We start from the raw sequence: 27,652 nt of genomic DNA, 5'->3' as shown, positions 1-27,652 counted from the left end.
CCTGAGAGAGAAGGTCCCTCCTGATCGGAATCTCCAGGGGCGAGCCGTCGAGGAGAGAAATTAGGTCCGCAAACCAACGTCCAGAACTCCTGGGAGCAGAACGATCGGGGGAATTGCGTACAGGCGTGACCTCGGCCACGAAAATGTTTCCATAGGAGCTCCATCACCTCGGGATGGAGTCTCCATTCCCCGGGCCTCGGCCCCTGCCTCGACAGGATGTCTGCCCCCTGATTTAGATACCCTGGGATATAAATCGCCCTCAATGAAAGAAGCTTCCCCTGGGACCATAGAAGGATCTGGCGAGCCGGCTTGTATAACGGGCGCGAACGCAGACCTTCCTGGTGATTTATGTAGGAGACCACCGATGTGTTGTCTGACCGGACAAGAACATGATGACCTCTCAGGTCTGGGAGGAAGTGTTTGAGCCTCAACCCCAACTTTTGACATGGGCGAGCACGACATCTCGATGCCGAATCGCCCGATGCTCCGATTGAGCTAGAATCAACCAATCGTCGATAAAATTTTAAAATGCGGATACCCTGGAGTCGCAGCGGAGCCAGAGCTGTATCCAAGCATTTCGTGAAAGATCAGGGAGACAGTGCTAGGCCGAACGGAAGAACCCGATATTGGCGCGCTTCGCCCCCGAAAGCGAACCTCAGGAACTTCCTGTGTTGTGGAAGGATGGAAATGTGGATGTATGCGTCCTTAGATCTATCGTGACAAAATGAAATATCGGCTGTAATAACCTAGCTCCAAACTGGGAGGAACAACCCGTTCTATAGCCCCCTTTTGAAGGAGCGTTTTCACCTCTTGTTCCATTACCAGAGCCTGCTCGGGGCCCACCACTGTGGGCAGAACCCCCTCTGCCAGAAATTCTACTAAGGGTACCAGTCTCTCGAGACTGGCCTCTGGTATAACTTGAGCAGCAAACACAGTGCCCTGTAACGGCGCACCGGCAGGGAACAACTGGTTTGACTGCCCTGAGACCCTCCTCAGAGGGAGCGAGCGTCCCTCGGAAAAGCGCTCACTGGGACCGTCTACGCCCCGGCATAGAGGCGGGGTTGGCAGAACGGGCCCCTGAGGGCACCGAGGCAGAACGGGCACCGTAAAAAGAGGTGAACACCTTTCTCCCTCGGTGGGGACCACCCTCAGTGTCCTGACTTTTATGACGTCAGGACTTTTTCTTGGCTGAAGCCTTCTTCGCCAATATAACTGTCCTCAGAACAGTTCTATCGCCCGCAGGCAACGGCTGAGGGTGCCGCGTCTGGTCCCACTATCTAGCAGGGGGAGCGCGAGACGCGACACACTGCTTCTGCCCTATGCGAAGAGCTCGTAGACAGCCGGATAGGCTGTCCCGCCCAGCAGCCCCGGGGACGTGAACTTTTAATGGAAGAAACTTTTTTTTTTTTTTTAAAGCTGATGCCTATTTTTCTTCCTGAAATTTATCAAATGACAGAATTAACTGAGTCACTGAATAACCCCGCAGGGGAGAGAGGAGCATCTAAAAGATTTTCATAGTCGAAAAATTAAGCCATAAATGACTCTCTGCGGCCACCAAGGCTGCACGCAGAGATAAATCAGCAGCCTGACGCAGTTCTCGAACCAAGTCAGAACTGACCTCACTCTCGCTCATGTCCCTTAGCAGATCAGCCTGGTATGCTCGCAAAATCAACATAATATGCAGACATGACACAGCCTGACCCACCGCCGAGTACGCTTTACCCCGAGGTATTTCTTAAAGGCTTGGGGGTAAAGTCGGTGCATTAAATGATGAAGCAGCCTCGGAAGAGAGATGGCTCGCAAGCGTCTCTTCTACCGAGGCATAGCGCCATAATATTTTGCCCCCGTTATATTAGAATATGTTTATGTTAGAGGGCTAAAAAATTCTATAAGAAACCGGCTTCTTCACTGATCTTAATCCCTCAGTATGGAGATCATGAAAGAACGGTAAGCTCCAGCGTGGAGGTTGAACACGGGAAGGGAGAAATCTCTCATCTAATTTAGATTCAGTAACAGACTCCTGCCTAGCCGTTGGCTACTCAATGCTTAATATTGACACAGCTCGAGCGAAAACCTCCATAAGCCCTTCGCACAATACTGACAACATCCAGCTCCTCAGAACTGGGTAATAGAATGATGGTGCCTCAGTCCGGGTGGAAGAAACCGCAGCGCGTGCTTCCGAACCCGGATCTGAGGCACTGGATCTACCAGGTAAGGGCTGAGAAAAGGCAGAGCCAGTCTCAAACCCCGCTGATAGATCCATATGCGATCCCCACGATTGAAGCCTTCGCTGTGCCTCGGCAACAGTGGGACCTGAACCGCGGGGAGCGGGCACCGAGCACCGAACCACTCTCCTCGAAGAGGGCTCGGCGGGAGCAGAGCGTTTTTATGGACAAACGCTCGCAATGCTCGTAATCAGCTCCCTCGAGAGCCGACTGGGCATGCTGCACTCCACCTAGCAATTTCTAAGGACAGAAAAAAACACTTGAGACACAGACTTTTTCATACACAGAGCGCTTGCTGAAGACTCAGAAGCTGATGCGTTTGTGTTTTGGGGTGCTTAGATAGTTTCCTAGTCGATGACCTCACCCGCCTATGACGTTCCGTCTCGCCATTGGACTGATTTCATACGTGCTTCATGACGCACTCACGCAGGGGCGTTCCCAGGGTCCGAAATTAGCACCCGCCAAGCGCCAAATGCGGGTAGATTTTCCGTTTGGCGAGTAAATCTCAAAAGGCTATCCGCCACACTGGCGGGTGGATGTTCCAGACATCCAAAGTCTTGCGGAAGTTTCGGGAGTCTCCCGCATATTGATAGCGGCTGCCTGATGCCCGCAAATTAGTTCAAATCTCCAGGAATCTAGAGCGAGCGAGAAAGAAAGAGCGCGCTCATACTGTGCTCCAAACCGTGTAGCGCGCGCACTGCAGAGAGCGAGAGACCTTGTGTGTGTGTGTGTGCCTCAAGAAGCGTGTGTGAACCTTCTCCACACCCAAAATAGACCAACACTAAATATATTATTTTAACTTAAAGAATTAACAAATTAAGATGACAAAAAAAAAACACTGAATCAGTTTGAAGCTTTGAAAAAAACGCTTTTTTTCATCAGACTACGTTTTTTCGTCAAATAAAAATAGCAGGCCTACCTCAATCCACAGCTTGTCTAGTTTTTACTTAAAAAAGTAATATGTCTACATGATGTGGGGTGAGTCTGGATCTCCGATGGCACAGATGTCCCGGGAATACAGAGATAACGTCTCGCTAGAGTGGCCAATTTCGGAAAGCGCCTTTCATTTGCTTGTGGATGTTTGCTTCGCCAGTGATATTGTATTGTACTTGCACTAGGCCTACTGCTATTATAATACCACGTAGCATATTTTGCAAGTAACTTCGTCGCCCTTTCTGTCAAAATGGTCCCACACAGTAGCTAGTACTTCTTTTCGCTTGCCTTGCTTCATTGTGCTTGCTCAGCGAAATATGTCTTTAGGCGCGTGTGGTTGCGCGTGTCGACGCACCCCATGATTTAACAAATACAGGGTATATATACTGTTTTTTTTTACCATGCAGCAAACAATTAACAAAGCTAAATGTGTGTGTGTGTGTGTGTGTGTGTGTATATATAATTTTAAAACATAATTTTATGTTTACTTTCGGTAAAGTATCTGATAGTTTTACAAAACCTTCAAATGTACTGTTATGAGCACTAGTTCCATGCTCACATCTTCCATGTCTTATATTTGTTGCTCTGATTTGACTTCTATGTACTCTTATTCATTCAACATAATACTTATCTCAATTAAATGTACTGAAATGAATGTATATGTGACACAAAAAGGCTGTTTATTATTTTGGCCGGTAAAAAATATGCTTGGCTGGTGGATTTTTTCATCTACCAGTCCCCGTGGCAGGTGAGCCAAAAAGTTAATTTCGGACCCTGGGCGTTCCCAAAGTGTTTTCACGCAGCTCAAGTTCCCTGATAGGGAACTCAAACTATTTATACACTCTCAACAAAAAAAGGGTTTAGTGGGGTTAGTAGAACCCTAGGGTTCTATAAAGAACGCTTAATGCCAAAAAGTTTCTCTGTAAAGGAGAAATGTCTTAAATAGTTGCATAATACCTTCATGTTTAACAGGTTATTCAATTTTTTTCTAATGATAAAGTATGTTTACAAGCTGTTTAATTCATAAAATGTAATTAAAATGAATTAAAACTAAATGTATTACTTAAAACTGATCCCGTGATGGAAAACCCTAAAAGGTTGTATATATGTATATATATATATATAAATATATATATATATATATATATATATATATATATATGTCACGGTGTGGGTTTTGTGTCTTGTTCCTTGTTCTTGTCTGTCATGTAATTCCCTGTTTGCCATGTGTCTTGTTAATTGTCTGATCATTGTTCCCATGTGTTTCTGATTAGCCACGCCCCCTTGTTATCTTGTTTAGCTTGTTTGCCTGTCTATTTAGATCTCTGTGTTTCAGTTGGTTTTTGTCGGCCGTTGTCTGATGTGAGTTGTGCCCAGTTCCTTGTTCCGTGTGCCTTATTCTGAGTTTACCCTGGATATTCTGTTTGTTGGAGTATTAAAGTGCTTGAGATTGGATTCACTCTCCGCTTCATCCTTGCTGCACGCAACAATATATATATATATGAAGGCCCCTGAAAGAACCCTTAAGGTTCTATATAGAACTCTTTCTTCTAAGAAATTATATTATTATATTATAATGTCACCACTTAAAGTCTGTTTCAGGGTTCCTATGTTTCGTGTTTTTCCCAGTGTGTCTGATTATTGATTTCATTCACCTGTTTTGTAAATTATGTCATTAGTTCTCCTGATTATTTAAACCCTGTGTTCTCCTCCGTTCTCGTCAATATGCGTACACCATGTTGTGTGACAGAAGAACGTACCTAGACAGTTATATTATTTGCGGTTTTCCCTTTTGATTCTTTTGTTTTTCCACCGGCCCCGCCGTGGTCGGACTTTGTCCTGCCTGCACCTTTGGCTCCGTCTGGCGCCGCCCTTCCCCTGGCTCCGCCTTCGTGCTCGGCCCCACAGCTATACCTCGAACGCTCGTCGCTGCGGGTACACCTCCAGTACCTCGTCGGTCATAGCCAGGGTGCGTTCCATCAAGTCGTCTCCAACATGGCTCCTCCCTAGGAACTCGTTCTGGCTGACCTCTTGCTCCTGTGAGTTGCGTGTGTCTAATGAATTATCGCGTGAAGATTCCGCCCGCAGCTTATTCATCCATCCTGGTCATCCTACTCATCTATGTGAGTGCAGTGTAACCCCTAAAATCCACTGAATCTATGGCGCGGAACGTCAGCGTCGCGAATGCTGGAGCTAATCGCGGCCATTATAGTCAATGCTCTTAAGTCCACCAGCTGCGGACGCAGCACGTCTCAGAAGCATCCCAGAAGCGTCTCTCCGCTCCGCTCCACAGAGAATAGGTAGCAGGTCTATTTTCACCGCTTGCCGCGTCAAGCAGCACAGAGTACATCGTACCGGGCAGGAAGTCAGACACAGAACGGCATAGAGGATCCGGTCGATTTTCAAAATAAAACACCCTGTGGAGACCAACGCTTCGCTGCTGAAACACGTCTGAGACGCTTCCAGTGGACTTTGACGCCGAGCTAGGGACGCATCAAAAACGTGGCGCTGAAGTTCCGCGCCGTAGACGGATCCAGTGGATTTTAGGGGTACTATTATACAGGTATAATCCTTTTTAATTGATGGAATTATTCAATTAAGGTTTATACATGCTAGTTCGACAGATACATGACAGAGTTCAAAATTAGGGGATGTATCAAGTATCAACTAATTCTGTAAACTATAAAGGGAACCCCAGTTGGTACATTACTATAAAATTAAAATTCTATTCTATTTTTAAATAGTTACTGTCATAAAAAAAGATATATTTAAACATGTTCAGTAAAAATATAATGAATATGCAAAATAGTGCACATATTTAGCAAAATGCTCCTCTCTAAACAGTCATTAAATGGTTGTTATGATGTAAATGTAACATTACGTGACATATTACTTACAACAAGGGTGCCCATACTGTTCCTGGAGATCTGCCTACCAGCAGAGTTCAGATCCAACCCTGATCCGACACACCTGTATATTAGGGGGTGTAAATCAGACAGATAATCACGATACGATACAATGTCAATTCTCTCAGCCAGCGATACGATATTTGCAGATACCTAAAAAATTCTGCGATACGATTACGATTCAATTCAGGGCTATATCGATTGATTTATCGATATTTAGAAATTATGTGCCAATTTTACACAACCGGTTACGTTTATTAACTCACAAATGAATCCAAAATATATAACATGAACATTTAATTAAAATCTTTGAAAATTGCGCACCCTCTCCCAATTGGGACATTTACAACAGAAGATATAATTTTTTTTTATTGTGCATTCCAAGTAATATCAATCAAAGTGCAGCTGGGTTGTTTTGATTAAGTAATAATAACTAATATAATACAGGTAACTTACAAAATGTAAGTTTTTTGGGGGGCAAAAGCAGATAACTCCACATTTCATGTTTCAGAGTTAAACAAGACCAAGTAATTGCTATGATACATAATAAAACATTTGGTTAATCTTTGTAACATTAATGTCCTCAGCTGACATAGACGCCTGACAAACTTTGTTGTTGTGATTAGATGCAATACAGGGAGCTTTTCTCTCACCACTAACGTGCTACTTTAGCAAGTTTACGTGAAAACGTTTCAGCTTTTATTTTCCTTTTATGCCTCGAAGAAGATATCACGGGTTCATCAAGTTCGTTGAAATTATCCATACTCGATCAGCTTTGACGAAACTCCTCTCAGTTAGCGTGTCATTTCTAAGTGACTAACAGCATTGCTGATTCGCTAAAACTGATTGTGTTCACAAACAACAAGGGTGCTTGTCGGTTTCTGCTGTACAACATGAATTTGCGATGCCTTCCGGTTTTTGTGACAAAATGTATTTAGGGTTCAGTCAAAAAATGTATTTAGGGTTCAGTCAATCTTGTCAGGCGTCTATTTTAGCTGAGAAAAGTTATGCGAGGATGTGGAGAGTGTCAAAATACAGTTACTGTATATCGATATTTTATGTGTGGCATCGATGTATCGTATCGTTAGACGTTTGATCGATGCATCGATCCGTATCGATGTATTGTTACACCCCTACTATCTGTAATAATCAAGTGCTCCTAAAGATCTTAATTAGCTGCTTCAGCTGTGTTAGATCAGGGTTGGAGTTGAAATTTGCAGGAAGGTAGATCTCCAGGAACAGAATTGGGCACCCATATTTTTCCATAATCTGATTTCATTTTTCCAGATTTTTCCAGACCTGGAAATAACTCAAATCAAATTCCATACTTTTCCAAACTGCGTAGGAACCCTGAATTAACTCGCTCATTTTTATTCACTCTTCAATGGACTGATGAAGGGAATAGTGAATGAGGGTATAGGGGGCGATTTCGAACATAGCAAATAAAGAAAGCAAAGGAAACAGGAACTAAACACAGGAAGGGAACCAAAACAGTAGGAACAGCAAATACACTTAAAAGTCCTTTACACAACATGGGACCACAAGACTGGGATCGTGACAGCCTGGAGACCTTCGTGCTTATCCTATCCTCGATGAGCAGCAGTAGTAAAGGTTAAACCAATCATCTCTAGGCATTGAGATTCTTAGCCTTGACATTTAATTGTGTTTTACTGAGTTATGGTTATTTGTTTTGTAGGGTCATTATAGGAGCATGGCTCATTAGTTAGATTCTTTAGAATCAGCGGGCCGTGCATTTCACACCTAGGCCTTCAGTGGTGTCCTACCAGAATTAATAACTTTCAATATTGTAGCAACGTACATGCAAACTCTCTATAATTGTTGTGAAATTGCTGTTTTTATTTTGCATCGGCAGTTATTGGGTTCATGCGGTGATTTCAGAAAAGGCCGGGTAGAGAGAAACGAGCAATTGAGTTCGACTCATGCGTTAATGAACAGTGGTTCTTGCGTTCCGATAAGTTCAGAAACGGAGCCTCCCTTGTCTTGTCGTTCAAGGGTTATAATAGTCTCTTGTCAGACGTTACAATAGTTTGAATGTTTGAAAAAAAATCGAAAAAAGAAAATCATATTCACCACGGAAAAAGCGGGGGGCAAAAAAAAAAGCATTATACTCACCAAAACTATACTGATTATTTGCTACAAAAAAAACTTTTAATTCCTTTTCTCCAAAATACTTCAATTACACTGTTGTATCGGTTAACTGTGCGTTTCAGTTCCAACAATAAGTCTTTTCTATCGAGGCTAATGCTGAAAGTCGAGTCTGTCCCGTCGTATTTCTGGCATAATTTTTATTTCGCCTTAGGGCTGAGAGTATCTGCTCGACAGAAGCAGTGGACACGGGGACAGTCACCGCAAAACATGATGATGTGTACAGCTGCCCCATGCTCTCACAGATTTTTGAACGAAATCAATGAGATCAGTGGGACTTTTGCCCTCAAAATCAGACCTGGCATACATTAGAGTCAGTTTTGTTTTTACCCGGACAGGTCGAATAGAGTTCCGTGACTCTGCGTTAAGCTGGATAAGGCTGAATAAGGGATTTTTTCCGGTAGGTTTGAACCTGCTGGGGGTCGAGGAGGCAGTCAAATCGAAATCTGATTGGCTGATTAAATCTGACTGATTTTCTGATTGGTTAAAGCAACGGTTTCATTGCCATTCATTTTAAGCTAGGTGCCCGCACTATCGATTGTGAAGGCCTCAAGGCAGATTTATTTGACCCTGGCAACACATGATGACTGAAATATGATTGGATAAAAGCGCTAAAATAAATATACACTACTGGAAGCTAGTGGTGGGCGATACAGCAAAATTTGGTATCAATCCGATACCAAATACAAATAGGGTCAGTATTGCCGATATACCAATACAATAGTTTTTACTTATAAAAAAATAATTTTGTATAGGGGAGAGCAGTATGTCATTATTTCAGAGGTGAATGAATGATCAATTCTTTAGGCAATATTTTTTTATTAATGTATTGAAGTGCACACAATTATTAGTTATTAGGCACTGTAGAATGAATGCTTTACAGCCTTTTTTAAAAAATAAATAAAAATAAAGAATAACAAAAATCTCTCCCTTTTTTCTGGTTTTAAAAGCAAATTAAATAAAGTGAAATAAAGTGCAAACAATTATTACTGAAGAACAAACAAAGAACAAATATACCTGTGCAATTACATTCCCTGAGCCCCCCTTCTGTTCTTCTCGGCCATCCTGATCTCTCATTCAATGTGCTATTATCAGCCTTCGCTGCTCCTCGGCGCGTTGTGTCAGTGAGTAATGTGATGACACAACAACGAATCACAGAAGAGCAGCAGGAGGGGGAGGAGGAGCAAATGAATGTGAAAGCAGCGTTTGCTCAGGATTGTAGAGGTAGAAGACACGAGCAAAGTATAGTGAACGTAGAGGAGAGATATTTAAATTAAAATATCGATTCAATTACAATTGGATCGATCTGATACCAATACCAGTGTTGGCATTGATACTATCGATATTTAAATCGATCCGCCCACCCCTACTGGAAGCAGCACAGCCAAGAGGAAAGCTGTGAAATTAAGAGAATGGACTATTAGGAATAATTTATACTCATTCATGGAAAAAATATATTAAAGTGCAAGTCAGTGATTCTGATAGTGTTTAGAGAAGGCCTTGCTGGCCTGGCCCTGACGGCCCACCACTGTTTACACTGTTCTGCCACTGTGATGTAGACTGCCTTAAAGACATGAACTGTTGTTCATTTGATTTAACATTTGAGTGTGAACTGAGGTTTTTGTGTAATACGTTTTTGTTTGATATTACTCTGTGTTATTTAGATAGGCCTAATTACATTGACACGGAACTTAATTGTACTATTTAAACGAAAACATAAAAATATGCAATGATATTTGTTAGTTAATTCCATTATTAGTCGATTTTGTATTTTAATCTGTAACCTTGTAATGTTTTGTCTCAAAAGTAACAGGGTTGAAAGAGAAAGTCATGAGTTAATTATAATTATAATGTGTAAAATGAGTTATACTTAGTTTTCATTAAATTAAATAAAGCCTAGATAGATAGATTTTTTTAGTGTTCGTTAGATTTAGAGGTGAGAACAGACAGGAAGGCAATAGGATCATTAATCTATTTTCTAAGTAGAACACAAATTAGTTCTTTGGTTGAAATCTGACATGAATAGTTCTCTTAATGTTTCTGTTTGCGGGACACTCCCACAGTCATGGGGTCTCAAAGCTGCTCTTTGAGTCTCATGCTTTTTTTCACTGCAGGAGGACATTTGCTCATCCACACAACCTCAAAACATCCCTGAACTCAGCTGACAGACGTCAAATAATCTGACTTCTGAAACTATTAGAAGAATGCATTCAGACCGTGTTGAGATGAGGTGCTGCTTTATTGAGCGGAAAACATCTGTTTTAGTTTTCTAGTATATCTGATGTGATTTATTTAGAGTAAAAGAGACTGTTTTCAAACAAGTGGTGCATGTTACAAGCAGCTTAATTAGTGAATATGTGATTAATCTAAGAAAATACCAGAGGAAACAATAATTTCCTTTCATGGCCTATCATGTTCTATCAAAGTCATCATATTATTGTGGCCAAGTGAATAAAATAGATGTGAACTTGTGGATGTGTGTATATGTATGTTTTGTACAATCAGAACTTGTTACCTACTGTTTTTGGTTTGTTTCACTGTTTTAGCAATGCAGATGCTAGTCAGCAACACACATATCCAACTTGCCAATGTAAATATACAAATTCTCTATTAACTGTCAGCCAAGATTATTTTATTCTGTACTGGATAGCAGGGTTACAGAGGAACAACTACTATGCGGCTAGTCTTGTGATCTTGAAGATGTGAGGCAACCATGCTTCAGGCTACTAATATGCCTGGAGTTCCATGTGAATGTACATCACTCACATATATATTTTTTAACATAAAAACAAACAATTCATGAATTTAGTAGCTAGTGTTTTATTTACTTTTTGTAATGAGTAAATTATAAGTAAATTATCCAGTGGCAGTCCAAACAAATTGGAAACACCATCTTCTGCCCAAAACTGGTGTCACAATCATGTCCTGTTTAGTTTAGTTTTGTGTCACTGTTCTGTCTGAGTTCTAGTTTATTGTTAGTTACCATAGTTTCTAATTAGTCTTGCACCTGTTCCTTGTTCCTAGTGTTATGAAACCTCCCTGTTTTAGCCTGGTCATTTACAGCTCAGCTTTGAAAAAGACTAGTTGTGTAAAGCTGTGAAAAAGTGGGAGTGTAGAGGGTGGGAAGAGGGGAGAAACCACCAATAAAACAGACCTGCAACACACTCATTATTCAGACAAATGAATATTAAAATTAGAGGTCTACCAATAGTGGATTTTACCAATAACTATAGGTAGGTTTGCCCACGCTGGCTGATAACCAATTAATCAACCGATATTTTTTTAAATGGATACTGAATAAAAACAAACAAAACAATTAAAATAGTGCTGAACTTACAAAAATTGAAAAACATTACAGAACCATGAAAATGTACTGAACTTTTTCAATATAATAAAATAAATTATACCTTGATCATTTGTTATGTTAGTTCAGAGTATTAACTAATGTTAAGAGATACAACTTTAAACTGTAAAAATCTATTAGAAAATGTTGAAATTAACAATGAACAATGCTTTTATTAACCTTATCTTATTGCAAAGTATTACCATTTTATTTAAACCCAAACAGTCATTCTTACAGATGGCCATTTTTAAATATCTACACAAAGGCCATATTGAAATTAGACATAATATATATTTTATGTATACTCTCACACTTAATTTGCTTAGAACACTTGATTATCTAATCAAAACAGCAAAATATGTGTTAGTGACGATGAAACAAGAACTGAAATTGAATGCATTTTGTTTTTTTGTTTGTTTGCATTTTCATTTTGCCGGCTGCATGACGATACAGTTTGCTTTCTCTTGTCCACTAGCTTCTTCGCTATACAACTTGCGTGTATTTTTTTCACTGTTTTAACCATTTTCTGTTTTAAATCCACACCTGAACTGAAGTGTCCCACTCTGCTCAGCCTCATGTGTCTAAACAAACTCCACGAGGCCTCAGTGATAGTTTTCATTTCGCCTCTATAGGCCACTCTCGTACCGTGTAATGACAGCGCACCAGGGTCCTCATTTATAACCATTGCGTACGCACAACACAGGCCCTGAAAGAGGCGTATATGGAATGATATTCCGGACATTATTCAAAAGGAATTGCAAATTGTATTTGCAATTGCGTTTTCAATTTGTGGACGCATAAAATGTGACAATCCAAACGCAATTGCAAATCGCGCATTACCGTTTGCATTTTCGTTTAAGCGAACGCACACTGACTGCCAAATTTCAAATGGAAAAGCAAAGTCCGTTTGCAACTGTGTTTCCCATATCTTACGAGTTTTGGCCCTGTCATATTTAAATAGCAATTTCAAATACCACGTCTGCTTTTTCACTTTCTCAGCGTCGCGTATGTCGCCAGCCAAAACTGGAATACTAATTCCCTGAGTATTTCCATTTCTGATGCCTTTGAAACCTGTCAATCAGTGTCAAGGATGGGATTATGCTATGGGGCGTGTTTGTGTTGGGAAGTGACGTCACTCACAGTCGACGGTCAAGAAGTGTTTTATCGAATACAAAATTATACATACAACCAAGGCAAATGTATTCATCTACAGTGTCTAATAAGAACAACTAAAAGGCTCAACACAGTTTAAAGGAACACTCCACCGTTTTTTTAAATTGGGGTTATTCACTGTCTCCGCTACATTTAGATAGCTGGGCAAATGCATTTTTGTCGCATTGTCTTAGTCTGGCAGTGTTCTGTTCAACATAGTTTTCTATGTCAGTGGCTGCAAAGATAAAGTTGACGATGCAGACTCGCCATCTTCACATGTAGTGAACGCCCCTATAGAGAGAAATGCACACTTCATATGAATTAGCCTACATAAGCAGAGAGCAGCCAATTTCTTTTAGTTTTTAGTTTTCTTCAAGCTTTCTATAGACATACTTATCAGGTATGTGAGACAGGTATTTTATAAGCCTACGCTGAGTTTTGGTTCATTTATGAGACGCGCTCCAGTTCACGCGCCTCCGTGTCCTGATTATTGTCTAATGTCTACTATATTTGCTTTTTATTTATTAATCCAGGCAAATTTGTTGATGAAACGTTGATTAAAATGAAGATACAATTTATACAAAACGAAAAAACATTTTATGCGTCCACAAATTGAAAACGCAATTGCAAATACAATTTGCAATTCCTTTTGAATAATGTCCGGAATATCATTCCATAGGCGTACGCCACTTCCGTCGCACAAGTTGTGATTTATAAAAACATACTTGATGGGAAAATGTGCGCGTCTGCACGCAAACTCTGACCCATGCGTACTAACATTTTGGAGATGGAGCAGTTTGGCGACACCGGTGGTGAGCTGGAGTTACATGTCTTTTTGGTCACTTTTAGACAGAAAATCAAAAAAAAATTATAGATATATTTGTATTATCTTTCTGTATAATTTCACTCACCAAGCCTATCACATGAAGCAAACATCCATCCCTTCTTAAATGTCCACGCCAGCGAGCGCGTTGGGCCGTGTAGTGAAACTGGCATATAGCATAAGGCATTTAAAACCGTAAATCTTCATTATAAGTCCTAATCATAAATACAGTTCATGTTCACAATAACAGTTTAAATAAATAAAAGAATGATAAACTTTGTTTTACTTCTGATGTAAAGATTTATGTTAAATATGCCATTCTGATTAATGGAGTTAAACACTTAAATTACATGAAATCATTACTGAGAAGTTACAACATTTTTTATATTCAATAAATAGAAATATTTGTTGTGGATGCAATTCTTTCGAACACTTTTCCTCTGGCATGCTGTGTTTTAATGTTTAACTACAGAATTTCTTACCATGATAATAGCAGATTGTCTGAGAAAATAGTTGTGTGCAAATAATGCACAACAAGGTCTATCTGTTTCCATTAAAAACATAAATCAATTAAATATAGTCTTTGGCCAGTGGAAAAGATTGAGAAATTACCAGAATAAATTCTCCGAAATGTATTTTACACTATTTGATTTATTTATTCAAAAACAAGGCAAGGATAGGCTACTAAATTATTTTTATTAATGTAACTAATGTGACATCACATCCGCATTTCATATTTTCCTGATGTCTTGTACCGTTAAACATGTTATCACGTGGATGAATAATCATATGCAAATGATATGCAGATGAGGATATGCATAGTAAAACTAGGCGTTGTAAGCTCCATATATATTTTTTTTCGGGAAGGAGACGCATGTGCACACAATCTTCAGCTAACTGGGATTTATAAAGTGAATTCTGCGCAGGTTCTGGTGTTTTATAAATCTGAATATTTTTTGCTTACGCCATTTTTGGCTTTCTGGCATATGTACACTTTTAGTAAGGATCCTACTCACAGTTTTATAAATGAGACCCCAGGACACAACCCAGAAAAACTATCGGTAGAGATTTTTTTCTGATAAAAGTGTTCCAACAATCTACATTCGGTGCCAATTAATCGGCAAAACCGTTCAATCGGTTGACCTCTAATTAAAATATGAGTGGAGAAAAACACAAGCAAACAACAGAGTTGAGGGAATTAAGGCATAGTTACTTTTTTGCCCATTCTTCTTTTAATTTTTGGTCTACATTATTGTCTTCTGTGGATCAGAATAATCCATTGTGTCATCCTGTTCATGTTTAGATGTACCACTATATCATTGTCCTTATTTGCACATATAGGCTATATTTCATTTGAAGACTTGATGAAATATGTGCGCATACACAATGCTGGCTCATGTTTGGACCAGGGGCTTCATTTATAACCATTGCGTATGCACAAAACAGGCCCTGAAAGATGCGTACGCTACTTCCGACGCATAAGTTGTGATTTATAAAAACATACTTGACGGGAAAATTTGCGCAACTGCACGCAAACTCTGACCCATGCGTACGAACGTTTTGGAGATGGAGCAGTTTGGCGAGACCGATGGTGAACTGGAGTTCAATGCCTTTTTGGTCACTTTTAGACAGAAAATCTAAAGACAATTATACATATACAGAAAGTAATACAAACATAATTTCACTCACCAAGCCTGAAGCAAACATCCAACCCTTCTTAAATGTGCGCGCCAGCGGGTGCGTTGGGCCATTTAGTGAAACTGACGCAGCCTATCTTAAACAGTAAATCTTCATTATAAGTCCTAATCATAAATACAGTGCATGTTCACAATAACAGTTTAAATAAATAAAAGAATGATTCAAACTATGTTTTACTTCTGATATAAACATTTAGATTAAATATGCCAATCTCATTAATGGTGTTAAACACTTAAATTACATGAAATCATTACTGAGAAGTTACAACATGTGTATAAATATAAATATTTGTTGTGAATGCAATTCTTTTGAACACTTTTCCTCTGGCATGCTGTGTTTTAATGTTTTAACTACAGAGATTAATTGCTTATCATGATAATAGCAGATTGTCTTAGAAATTAATTTTGTGCAAATAATGCACAACAAGGTCTGTCTTTTTCCATTAAAAATATAAATCAATTAAAAATAATATTTGGCCAGTGGAAAAGATTGAGAAAACCTTAATCTGAAATGTATTTTACACTATTTGATTTATTTATTCAAAACAAGGCAAGGATAGGATATTAAATATTTTTTTATTAATGACATCCGTAGGCTATTTCATATTTTCGTAATGTCTGGTACCGTTAAACATGTTATTACGTGGATGAACAATCATATGCAAATGATATGCAGATGAGGATATGCATAGTAAGTAAGGCGTTGTAAGCTCCATTTATGGTTGTTTCGGGGAGGAGACGCATGTGCGCACAATCTTCCGCTAACTGGGATTTATAAAGTGAATTCTGCGCAGATTCTGGTGTACGCACGGTTTTATAAGTCTGAATATTTTTTCTGCGTACGACATTTTTGGCTTTCGGGCGCACGTACAGTTTTATAAATGAGGCCCCAGGAGAGTATGTGAAATATGTTTGTAAACTTGAAAAACTCTTGCTCCGGAAATATGAACTGTGATTGTGTTGTTAAATTCATGTGTGCTCTGCATGTTGTTACAAATGAAATATTGCAACAGTCATATTTTCCGTGTTGGTAGTTAAACTCTAGTTCTGACCTCAATCCCGGAAAAAATGCAAACAACATTTTTGTGCTATACTGTAGCCTACTGAGGGAATATATTACGCCAAGCTGAACAGGCAGAGGTGAACGAACCGGTCTTTTGACATGCGATCTCATGCGTAAATCAGCGCAGTGATTGCATTAAATAAGTCTGTTCTCATGAATAATACGGAGAAACAGATGACGTAAAAGAGTACTCTCCAGCCACGGCAGACAATAACAACTTCAAATTATTCAATATACCTCACTTTTCGTGATGTTGTTTCAACTTTGTTTTTTAAACCGGAAGAACAAATTAGCTCAGAAAAACAAAAATAACCACTTTTCCCTTAATAATAAACATAACGAGTGCTATTACTGTTTTCACTGACATGCAACCTGTTCGTAGTGATGAACTACACTACCATTTAAAAGTTTCAGATCTTTTAATTTTTAAAGAAATTACGTTCAGCAAGGAGATATTAACTTGATGAAAAGTAACATTTATTATTTTTTAAAAGATTTAATATTTCTATAACGTTCTATAATTATGTCTATGACTTTCGATTCATTGAAGACTCCTGAAAAAAATGCATCACAGTTTCACAACTTTTTTTAACATTGATTATAATAAAAAATATTTTACTTTATTTTACTTTAATTTATTTTAAATATTATAATAAATTAAAAAAGGAAACACGCAGACGATTAGCAGGAATTAAACATAATACAAAGATGATACCAGACAATGAACGGAAAAAAACAGGGAGTATATAAGCAAACAAGGAACTAAATGGGACACAGACATGTGTAATTAATCAAGAAATTAACAAGGAATTAAACAACAGTGAATCAGGAAAGATGGAAAACCAAACTAAGGGTAGGCTACGTTTACACGTCAACGATGCACTAAAAACGGAAACGTTTTTCCTTCACGTTTTTCGCATACAGATCACAACGTTGTCAAAATGATCCCCGTTCACACACGGATCCGCGAAAATGACTAAAAATGCTGTATTATGGTACCAGGGCTGCATTTTCCAAAAGCATCGTGAGCCTAAGTTGACAGTTAAACAATTGCCACCAATCTCTACGATCGCCTTAGGCTTACGGTGCTTTTGGGAAACGCAGCCCATGTTTAGGCCTACTTGCCGATGTCACTTTGTAAAGAAACACTACACACCTATAGACTGAAAATTGTAATATGTCACAATATTACTCTTTTTACTGTATTTTTTATTAAATGCAGGCTTGTTGAGCATAAGAGACTTAAAAAAAAAAAAACTTTTGAACAGTATTCCACACTTATCAAGGGGAACTGACAAGCACTAAAAATCACACCAGCTATTTAAAAGTAATTGCAAAAACATATTATTAAATTAAAATAAAGTTATATATTTAAAATTGATAAGTATTGTAGTGCTTGTAGTAGTGTGCCTAACTGAAAAGAGCAACTTAACGGAGTAGCTGAGTAGTTTTAGTAGCTTCCCCTTTACTGGCTCTTACATAACATTACAAGACAACTTGGACACGCTGTTGACAGCTATTAAAGCGTTAAGCTTGTAAAGGAAATCTAATCAGCTGGCGAATGGGGAGTGCTGACCGGACCTGCTCTGAAATCCTGCTGTTGTTTGTGCTAGCTGTGACAGATAAGCATGTGACAGGAGGAAAATTAACAAGACACATGACCCTCATTTTACAGATGACTGAGCCTCCACTGCACAGAATCTGCAGCTGTATAGAAATTTTTTCTTTTTTTTTTTTTTTAAAGAGAGAGAAAAGTCCTTAGAGAAGAAACCTTACGGTTCTGTGAGAATTACATTATTATGTCATTTTATGCCTGACAACACTGACCTACTAACCCTGAACCCAGCACTGCGGCAGACTTTCACTGAGCTCAATTTGTAGGGAACGGTTTCTTTTTATGAAGCATTTCTTTCTTCTGTTTGTGAAGCGAACTAACCTGCTTTTCTTGCTTCTTACCCAATATGGGTATCTATATCTGTATTTGTAAATCATTTATAGACTGATTCCACTCAAATGTGTAAACATTAGCTAAATTCAGAGTAGCATATTAGCATAGCAATTATTGTCGTTCAGTTATATTCCGAATCCAGCCTGTTTGTTTGAGCATCCCACCAGTGTGACACAATATTGGCTCAGCCAATGCGTCAAACATTTGTGTTGGTTTGAACAGGCCTTTAGGCATGGGACTAATTGTTTATCCAACTTATGCTAGTCAAGTAGCCTGGGAAAACCCAGACAACTTCCGACAAATTTAGATTTGCTCTGAAAGTTAGTCTGGCAAAGAGCTCATTGAAGTCCATTTCCAATCCGTCGAACTTCGCGGCACCAATCAGAAACGTTGGGGCGGGCTTTACACGATGACGACAGCACAGCGACGGTGAAGCAGATTTTGTACATTTACAAAGATGGATGCCGCCGTGGAACTATGTGTGACAGTTATAGTTGAACACCGTCATTATAACTCTATAACCACCAAAACCATGTTATTAAAATATTTTTTTCACAAACATTTATCATAGAGAATGTTTAAATACTAATATCAGCTTACGAGGGAAACGGAGGCGGAGTTAGTGGTGTGATCGGAGGTTGCTACTGCTGGAGATGATTCGGGAGAGGTCTGTGCCCCTTTACCGTTCAGAGCGCGCGCTGACACGGAGTAAAGCCTTGTTTATACTCGACGCGTCCACACGAGCGCGAAGGTGCGCAAAAATGACGCGTTCGGTGCGCAAGACCTGCAAGACCCCATTTCGCTTGCCTGTGTGCACAGGTTTTTTGTAACAGCGAGCGCGGCGCAGCATCCGAGGATGAACGAATTCAAGCCTAATCTGCCCGAGCATGTACGTCTCACCACACCGGCACCCAGTTTGCACGTCTAAATTGCAAAGTTCATTGCAAAGTTTTTTTTTGTTAAGTTTTTGTTTACTGTGTGTGATTTATTTAATGGAAAGCACATTCACTTCCAGTTGTCTTGCTGTTAATTTTAAATAAATGTAGAGCAAGTAGTGTCTGCTCGTATTCAAACGTTGTTCTATAACGTCGCCCTGCATACATCATCTCCTTCATCGCTCTGATTGGTTTTAGGTCTATCCAATTGCGCCCAGAGGCATTTGAGCTACGTCCGTTGGTGACGCCACTTTGGAAATGATTTGTCTATGAAGCTTTGCCAGACCCTAACTCAGTTACAACTGAGAATGGTCTGGTTTTAACCAGGCTAGCTTGTCAAGGGGAGTGTTTGGGAAACCTGTTTGAAAACAGTCATTGGAATAGCATACTAGCATACTACTCTCACTAAGTAATGCTATTCCCAATTTAGCTATTGCTTTCGCACTTCATTTGTGCTGCAAGTGAGGAATTATTTTCTTCAGTATTGGTTGCAAATGACACGTAACAGTTGAAAGCAAACAAAAACACGAATTTATGCAATATCTAGTCAATTGACTAAAATGTTGAAAACAATTTTGTCATCTGCCAGTCTGGTACAATAATCTCAAATTGGCCAATTATTTTGCATAACACAACACAACTATAGATTGCTTGCAGTGCACCTGGCTTCATTAAATATAATGGGTGTTTGTTAGTTTCGTGAGTATGACTTATTTATGGTGAGGGATTTCATGAGATGCTATTATTTAAAGATGTTAAAATCAAAGAGGAACATTAAATATTTGTGTCCATATAGATCTGTTTAGTTGTTTTGCTTAAGGCGAGACACTACAGGTGAATAGGATAATTTTTTTAACTAGCAGATACCACCATGAAACTTTGCCAGTTGATTACCTACATTAAGATGAGAAAAAAATGTATTACAAGTTTTCTGTAATTTAATGTTTAAATATGCAAATGAGGCATTATCTAATTAAATATGCACTAATTTGCACCTATTTTAAAAAACGAAATCGGAGTACTGGATAAAGCCAGGTTCAAAATTATTTTTTCATTTTGTTCACATAATAAATAGATGGGGAAAGAATTACAGAGGGATTTATGGATATCTACTTTTGTTATCCTGTAAATCAGAATACACTGCCAATAGCCTTTTTAGAAAATTATTTTCGCAATGTTTTTTGGAATAAAATGTTATATAAATCAGGCTAGGAATAATATATTCACAGAACCCTCTGTAAATGTCTTCATAATATAACTAGGTACAAGACTGGAAAGTTTGGTGTATATAGGTGCAACTCAGTGGCGTGCACAGACCTCCTCAGGGGCAGGGGCGGAGGGACCAAAAAGGGCACTAAATAAAAAGAAAATTATTACTTCTTGATTTTTTTTGTTTCTATTCTTTCTTTCCTTGGCATTCTAATAAAATATGTTGATACAATTATTACAATGCATAACATCAAATGAAAATTGGGAAATTATGATAATATTACTAAATATTATTTACTTTACCAAACAGCCCAGCCCGATCTCACGGCAATTCGTACGAATTTTACGAGGTGGCTAATTCGTACGAATTCATACGACCTCACTCGTTCGAATTAGTACGATTTTTGCTAAATCGTACATATTTTACAAGTTGGCCAATTCGTATGAATTTGTACGAATGACCTACCCCTGACCCCGCCCCTAAACCTACCCATCATGTGGGTTCAGACAAATCGTACAAATTCGTATGAGTGAGGTCTTACGAATTAGCCACTTTTTAATCACTTGTACAAATTCGTACGAATTGGTTGCGAGATAGCGTTGGATTACCTCACATAGGCTAATGCACTGATAAAGGCTAAAGCTAACACTAATTACACACTTTAATTCCATAAATATGTTACAATTTAAACGTAAATGCACATTGGTCTAGAAGGGTGGCATCATCCCTTACATTTTACACGGCTACATTTACACACATTGTAATGCTGATAATATAATTTGTAAGGAAAATTGTGCATTAAATAGGGAAGTTATATCCAGAAAACTTTTACAAAAGAAACAAACAAACACACACACACACACACACAAATGCATATCTCTTTGTAGTCTCGGCGAAGCTGTTTTATCAGCAGCATCCACACACAAAAAAACAAAAGTTGAACATGAAAAATGTTTTTGCGCAAGTGCACTTGCCAAATGAAGACGGATTGTATAATGGATCAATCAAAAACCGTTGTTTATTAACGAGCTGTAGTCATGCACTGACAGAAATGCAGTTCAAGTTAACGCCATGGTTCATAGAGTGCACTGATTCTGAATCTGGCGGCATGGCGAGCGCTAGACGCGGCAGTGCACAGATCGTGACGCGCGTCTCTCTATAATGCGATTGTGAAGTAAATGGGAGCGGGAATTCACCGCATTATGAACTTGTCACACAATAGCCTACCCCCAACCTCAGACCAAATGTTAGGCCCTGTAGACAGGCCAGCCTATATAAATATTATATTTAGCAGAAATGTACCTTAGCATATTAGAGGAAGACGCTGATATCTGGATTGAAATAATGCGTGAAGAATGCACTTCCACAGCAGTCACGAGTAACAGCAGGAATAGGCGGTTAAAGTTTTCTATGCTTAATTTGATTTGATGACAGTCACGAGATCGATTACTCGATCAAATCACGTTGATGGATAAAAATAAAATAAAATTTAAACAAGCATGTAAGGAGTAACCACAAACAGAAGGAAAATAGGGGAGAAAAAGTACCGATACATCACTTAATATGTAGCCTACTCAAGTAAAAGTAAAATTACACAATTTTTAAACTACTCAAAAAAGTACAATTTCTGAAAAAAACTACTTAATTACAGTAACGTAAGTATTTGTAATTCGTTACTTCACACCCCTGCAAATGTCATGCAATAATGATACATTATAAATGAATACAGTGAAGTTATGTATTAATACAAAATAAATACTTAAAAAATAGATGCCTACTTAAATAAAACAGTTTTAACTTTTACTTTACTATTTTACTAACTCTTTGAAACTTCTTAAAACAAGCAGCCGCTTAGTTCGCTTATGCCTCGGGCCGGCCCTGGCCTGCCGTGTCTCGCCTTAATGCTGGAGTGTGTTATCAGGTGGATGGAGAACTGCAGTGTTTTGTACAGTGTATCATCAGTCTGTCTGGATGCGAATTGTGCTGAGTAATCATTTCTGATCAATGCAGAAGTCAAGCAGAACACACACACACTTCTGAAATCACATGCACACACAAAAATATCCCCATTAAAATACCTTATTGTCATGTTTTGAGTTCATCTTTGGTCTGTTTTTTTGTTCTGTCTGTTTCGAGGTCAGCTTTCAAGTTTGTTAATTAGTTCTGTCTTCATCTGTTCCCTGCCTGTTCGTCTCCATGGTTTCTGATTGATTTGAGTATTCTGTTCAGGTGTGTCTTGTTTATTATCTCATTAGCTCCTTTGTTTGCCCTTGTATTTAAGCCCTCAGTTTCTTCCTATTTTTTGGTCCTATATTGTTTAAGTTCTATGTGTATATTCTCCTTGATTTTCTTCTGTTTGTTATGTAGAGTATCATATTAAAATTCTTCTTGAGTTTCACCTTTATCGTGCACTTTATTACAGCCACCAAACCATGACACTTATGCTATACCAATTTTAGATAATGATAAAGAAGGGAAGACAGCTACATTTTTATATTTTATGTAAAAAATGTGAATGGTTTGCCACAATTTTAGGGTGTTTTTGGTGGATACCAGGGTGTTGGTGGTCGCTGAGGTGTTCTGAATGTTTGTAAGCATGTTGCTGTTGATTTGCTAGGGTTTTCTGGGAGTGTTGCCAGGTAGTTCTGGGTAGTCGTTTACTTGTCCAAATCAAAAGACCTCACTCTCAATTAGGGCTGCACGATTTGGGGAAAAAAACTAGTTGTGATTTTTCTTATAAATAATGCAATAAAAAAATCCCCGTTTGCTGTGGTTTGTAGAGCTGCACAATTTGGCCAAAATTTTGTGAATATACATATGTTAATATGGCTACAAAACAACTACAACAATAATATCTATAATATAAAGCCCCTAAAGTTTTTCTTTTGTTAAAGAGTACTTCTCTTTACAAGTTTTGGAAGATGGTTGCCTTGTTCCCAAATGCACATTAAATCGACCCAAACTTTTGCATTTATTGCAAACCAAGCCGCTCTGAGATGCTGCAAACATCAGATAATGGGCCACTCATGTGTAAGAAAACAGCGCCATGCTTCACTCTGAAACAGGCAGCGCATATTTATCTAATTCAAATCACAGCCTTTGCGATTAGATTATTGCACTAAGACATATTGCGATTCCGGTTTAATTTCGATTAATCATGCGGCCCAACTCGTCTCTGTTATTCTGCTCCATAGATATGCCTCAGGATTCTCCTTAAATATAAGTCTATAGTGATTTCCAGTTCGCGAATAAATCTTTCCTTTGATCCGGTTCTTTTTAGAGAACTAGAAGTACCACTTCACCAACCTTCTGAAACAACTCATGGCTTGAGTCAGCACAGATCTAGTTTCTCAATCAACACTCACTTTTGGACGTGCCTGACAGTCACTCCAATTCAAAACGAGCCAATTCCTAGAATATCCTATGATGCCAGTTTTTGCCAACTCATTCAGTGTTTCAGTTAGTCTAACAGTACACTGAAATGAGTACAGTCTATTGGACATATCCGACATGCTGATAACTGTCTGCCATAGAGGGAGGGGGGGGGGGGTGTATGTTTCTAATGTCTTTTGCTGTAAAGCATAAAGTATAATAAATAAAACGTATTGGAAATATAACAGTTTCCGATGCCAGTTGTTCTCTAGTCAACAGCAGTACACTGATAACAGTTCTCTCTTGAGTCAAGGATCGATTAATGGTTACAACATTACTCGAGTCACTAGTACACTGAACTGAGGAAGCAGTTCAGACTCAGACATCTCCGCGAAGAACCAATGATATGATATGAGCATGCAAAAACTAGCAGTTGACTTGAATGAGTGGGTGAAATGGTTTATAAAGAGGTGAATTGATTAAGACTAGTTTATTCACTTCATGCTTTAGACATGCTTTAGACATAAAACATCTGTGTTTCACATCATTATTTAATAATATAATTGCATATACGTGACATCTTTGCATGACTGAGTATATTAACTGGTGAATCGTTTTTCTGAACCGGTTCATTGAAACTAACTGTCCAAAAGCACCAGTTTGTGGAAAATAATTGGACTTCCCATTACTAGTCTATAGGATTTTTCTCCTGTTTTCCTTCCTGTTGAATATCCTGCCAGATATTATATTTCCAATCATATAATAATGATGGTTTGCATATTTGAGATTTATACTGAACAAAATTATAAACGCAATACTTTGATCAAAGCCCCCATTTTTCATGAGCTGAACTCAAAGATCTAAGACTTTTTCAATGTACACAAAAGGTCTATTTCTCTCAAAATATTGTTCACAAATCTGTCTAAATCTGTGTTAGCGAGCACTTCTCATTTGCCAAGATAATCCATCCACCTCACACGTGTGGCATATCAAGATGCTGATTAGACAGCATGATTATTGCACAGGTGTGCCTTATGCTGGCCACAACAAAAGGCCACTTTAAATGTGCAGATTTACTGTATTTGGGGGGCTACAGTGAAAACCGTGATTCATCCGTGAAGAGAGCACCTCTCCAAAGTGCCAGACACCATCGAATGTGAGCATTTGCCCACTCAGGTCGGTTACGACAACGAACTGCAGTCAGGTTGAGACCCCGATGAGGACGACGAGCATGCAGATGAGCTTCACTGAGATGGTGTCTGACAGTTTGTGCAGAAATTCTTTAGTTATGCAAACCGATTGTTGCAGCAGCTGTCCGGGTGACTGGTCTCAGACGATCTTGGAGGTGAAGATGCTGGATGTGGAGGTCCTAGGCTGGTGTGGTTACACGTGGTCTGCGGTTGTGATGCCGGTTGGATGTACTGCCAAATTCTCTGAAACGCCTTTTGAGACGGCTTATGGTAGAGAAATGAACATTCAATTCATGGGCAACAGCTCTGATGGACATTCCTGCAGTCAGCATGCCAATTGCACGCTCACTCAAAACTTGCGACATCTGTGCTGTGTGATAAAACTGCACATTTTAGAGTGGCCTTTTATTGTGGCCAGCCTAAGGCACATATGCTTGGATATGCTTGGATATGCTTGATATGTATGGATTATATCTGCAAAGGAGAAAAGCTCACTAACAAAGATTTAGACAGATTTGTGAACAATATTTGAGAGAAATAGGCCTTTTGTGTACATAGAAAAAGGTCAGAGAACAACCTTCACATTCTTCTTTTCCCTGATGGCATAGGAGCCTCCGCCACAGCTGTGTCCTTCAACAGAAGGGGCTGACAGCAGGGGTCCATTTTACTGTTTTGAAAACCTTTTAGGTTGGGCTTTTAGCGAATGAACAAGGAAATGTGTGTGTTTTGACAATAAATGAGGGAGTGAGTTGAATGAGGATGCTCCTGATTGGAAAACCGATTTCATTTGTAATTTCTTCACACTGCCATTTGTCTACAGCAATCTCTCCCACATGAGGATGTGGTCAACGTTAATACGTTTCTTCAGCCATTTTATGCTCTTCATGGAAACAATTGCACAAACCTTACAAAGAAATTGTTGCAGTTTCACTCCAATGCTGACTATTTTCTTCTCTTGCTCAAACAAACTCAGCATGAATCAAATCTCAGAAAGCTACAGAATCGTTTTTCAAACTTTTCCCTTCTTGCATTGTGGGTAAGCTGCATCTTGGCATTCTTTATTATTTTTGATACCTTTAACAGATTTTATCTACCTATCTATCTATCTATCTATCTATCTATCTATCTATCTATCTATCTATCTATCTATCTATCTATCCATCTATCCATCTATCTATCTATCTATCTATCTATCTATCTATCTATCTATCTATCTATTCATTTTTTAATTTTAATAATCAATAACAATATGCTTCATCATGATTCTTAATTAACACTTCAAAGTCAGGGCTCTAGGAAAATTCCCCAATGGTTATTACAACATTGTGGTTATGTGTTGTGTGGGTATGATCATCTCATAAACAGTATATATACAATATACCTATGTGAAGGCGGCAATTATGTAATTTTACACTCAGTCTTCTGAATTCACTAAAATAGCTAAGAGAGTCAAATTACCAAGAGGAAGCAAATCTGTCCTATTTTTGGGACCGTTGTTGTATCTACCAGACTAATATATTTTCTCTGTCTTTCAGGATGTCAGAATCAGGCTCACAGCAGGAACGGATCCAGGCAATTGCAGTAAGTCAGTTTCTCACACACCACGTTCCCGTGGCAGTCCTAATAAACCCACCTACTGAACCCATTTCACAAATCTGAAACTGGGTCAGAGATTTTTACATACAGTATGTGGCTTACAAACAATTGGTCCGACCATGTCTAAAATGCCATTAAATGCACAATATGTAAGATTTTTGGATTAAATTATCCAAAAAACACTAAAACTATGTTATATATTTTGTTGACTTGTGTACATACATTATCCCAAATTTTACCAACAATGTTTAAATCCAGAGAAATCAGCTATTTTAACCAATGTAATGGGCGTGTCGTCATGCCGCCTTTCAATGACATCATATCTGCGTTACTCCCTATTTCCGTTTTACTTATGTAGAAACCATTGAAACACTAAAGAAGCTTCAATATATTATGCATTTTATAAGACTTGTGAGCAAATGTTTGGATAGTTTTATAGTTTGATAGTTTTTAACTTGCAGCTGTTTTATTAGAAAATAAAATAATGTGAATTTAAGTGATCAAATATTACTGAAACAAAGTTTAATTTCAGGGAAGCAGGCGAATGTTAAACGTAACATTAACAGTAACTTTAATCATAAAATATGCATAAACAACAAAGCGAACGGAGCGGCCGACTGCAGCATATAAGCATAATAAAAACAGCAATGTAAAATATCCCAGGCTCTCAGAACCGCCCTGCTTCATAACACATGCCTGGTATGCCTTTGTTATTGTTTTGAAAAATTGACCTCGAGTGATGAAATGTATATACTGTGTCTTTAAGTGTTGGTCTAGCACATTTGATCTCATTTAAGCACTAATTTAATCTTTAAAAGTTGATGACCAAATAAGATTGGTTTTAGCTGACAAGAGACACATTATCTCATATAGAGTTAAAAAAATAACAATTAAGTTCTTTCTTTTGAGAATTACGATAGCAATTTGAACTTCAATATGATAGTCGTTGAAAACTGCATACCCAGAAAATAACACAGTTCCCTTCATATTCAGATTTACTGTACTTAAATCAGATGTCTTATATTTGTCTGTTTAAAGTAACACCAGGTAACTTTTCAACCTTCATAATATATTTCCAAGTCTCTTGTGATGG

At 38.6% G+C, this 27,652-nt stretch overlaps 1 protein-coding gene across 3 annotated transcripts in view; it reads left to right on the top strand.

The window, feature by feature from the left end:
- The window catches only part of palm1a (paralemmin 1a), a 78,962-nt gene that overhangs the window by 8,505 nt on the left and 42,805 nt on the right, over nucleotides 1-27,652 (top strand). For all 3 annotated transcript variants that reach the window (XM_077202907.1, XM_077202904.1, XM_077202906.1), the window contains exon 2: nucleotides 26,499-26,544. In XM_077202907.1, the coding sequence (XP_077059022.1) occupies nucleotides 26,499-26,544 (46 nt within the window). The remainder of the gene's footprint in view (nucleotides 1-26,498; nucleotides 26,545-27,652) is intronic.

Source organism: Siphateles boraxobius, unplaced genomic scaffold (genome assembly GCF_051911475.1).
Source record: "Siphateles boraxobius isolate OS27281-9 unplaced genomic scaffold, OSU_SipBor_1 5, whole genome shotgun sequence".
Lineage (NCBI taxonomy): Eukaryota > Metazoa > Chordata > Actinopteri > Cypriniformes > Leuciscidae > Siphateles > Siphateles boraxobius.
The sequence above is the reverse complement of the archived record's forward strand: the minus strand, read 5'-3'. Positions and strand labels throughout refer to the sequence as shown.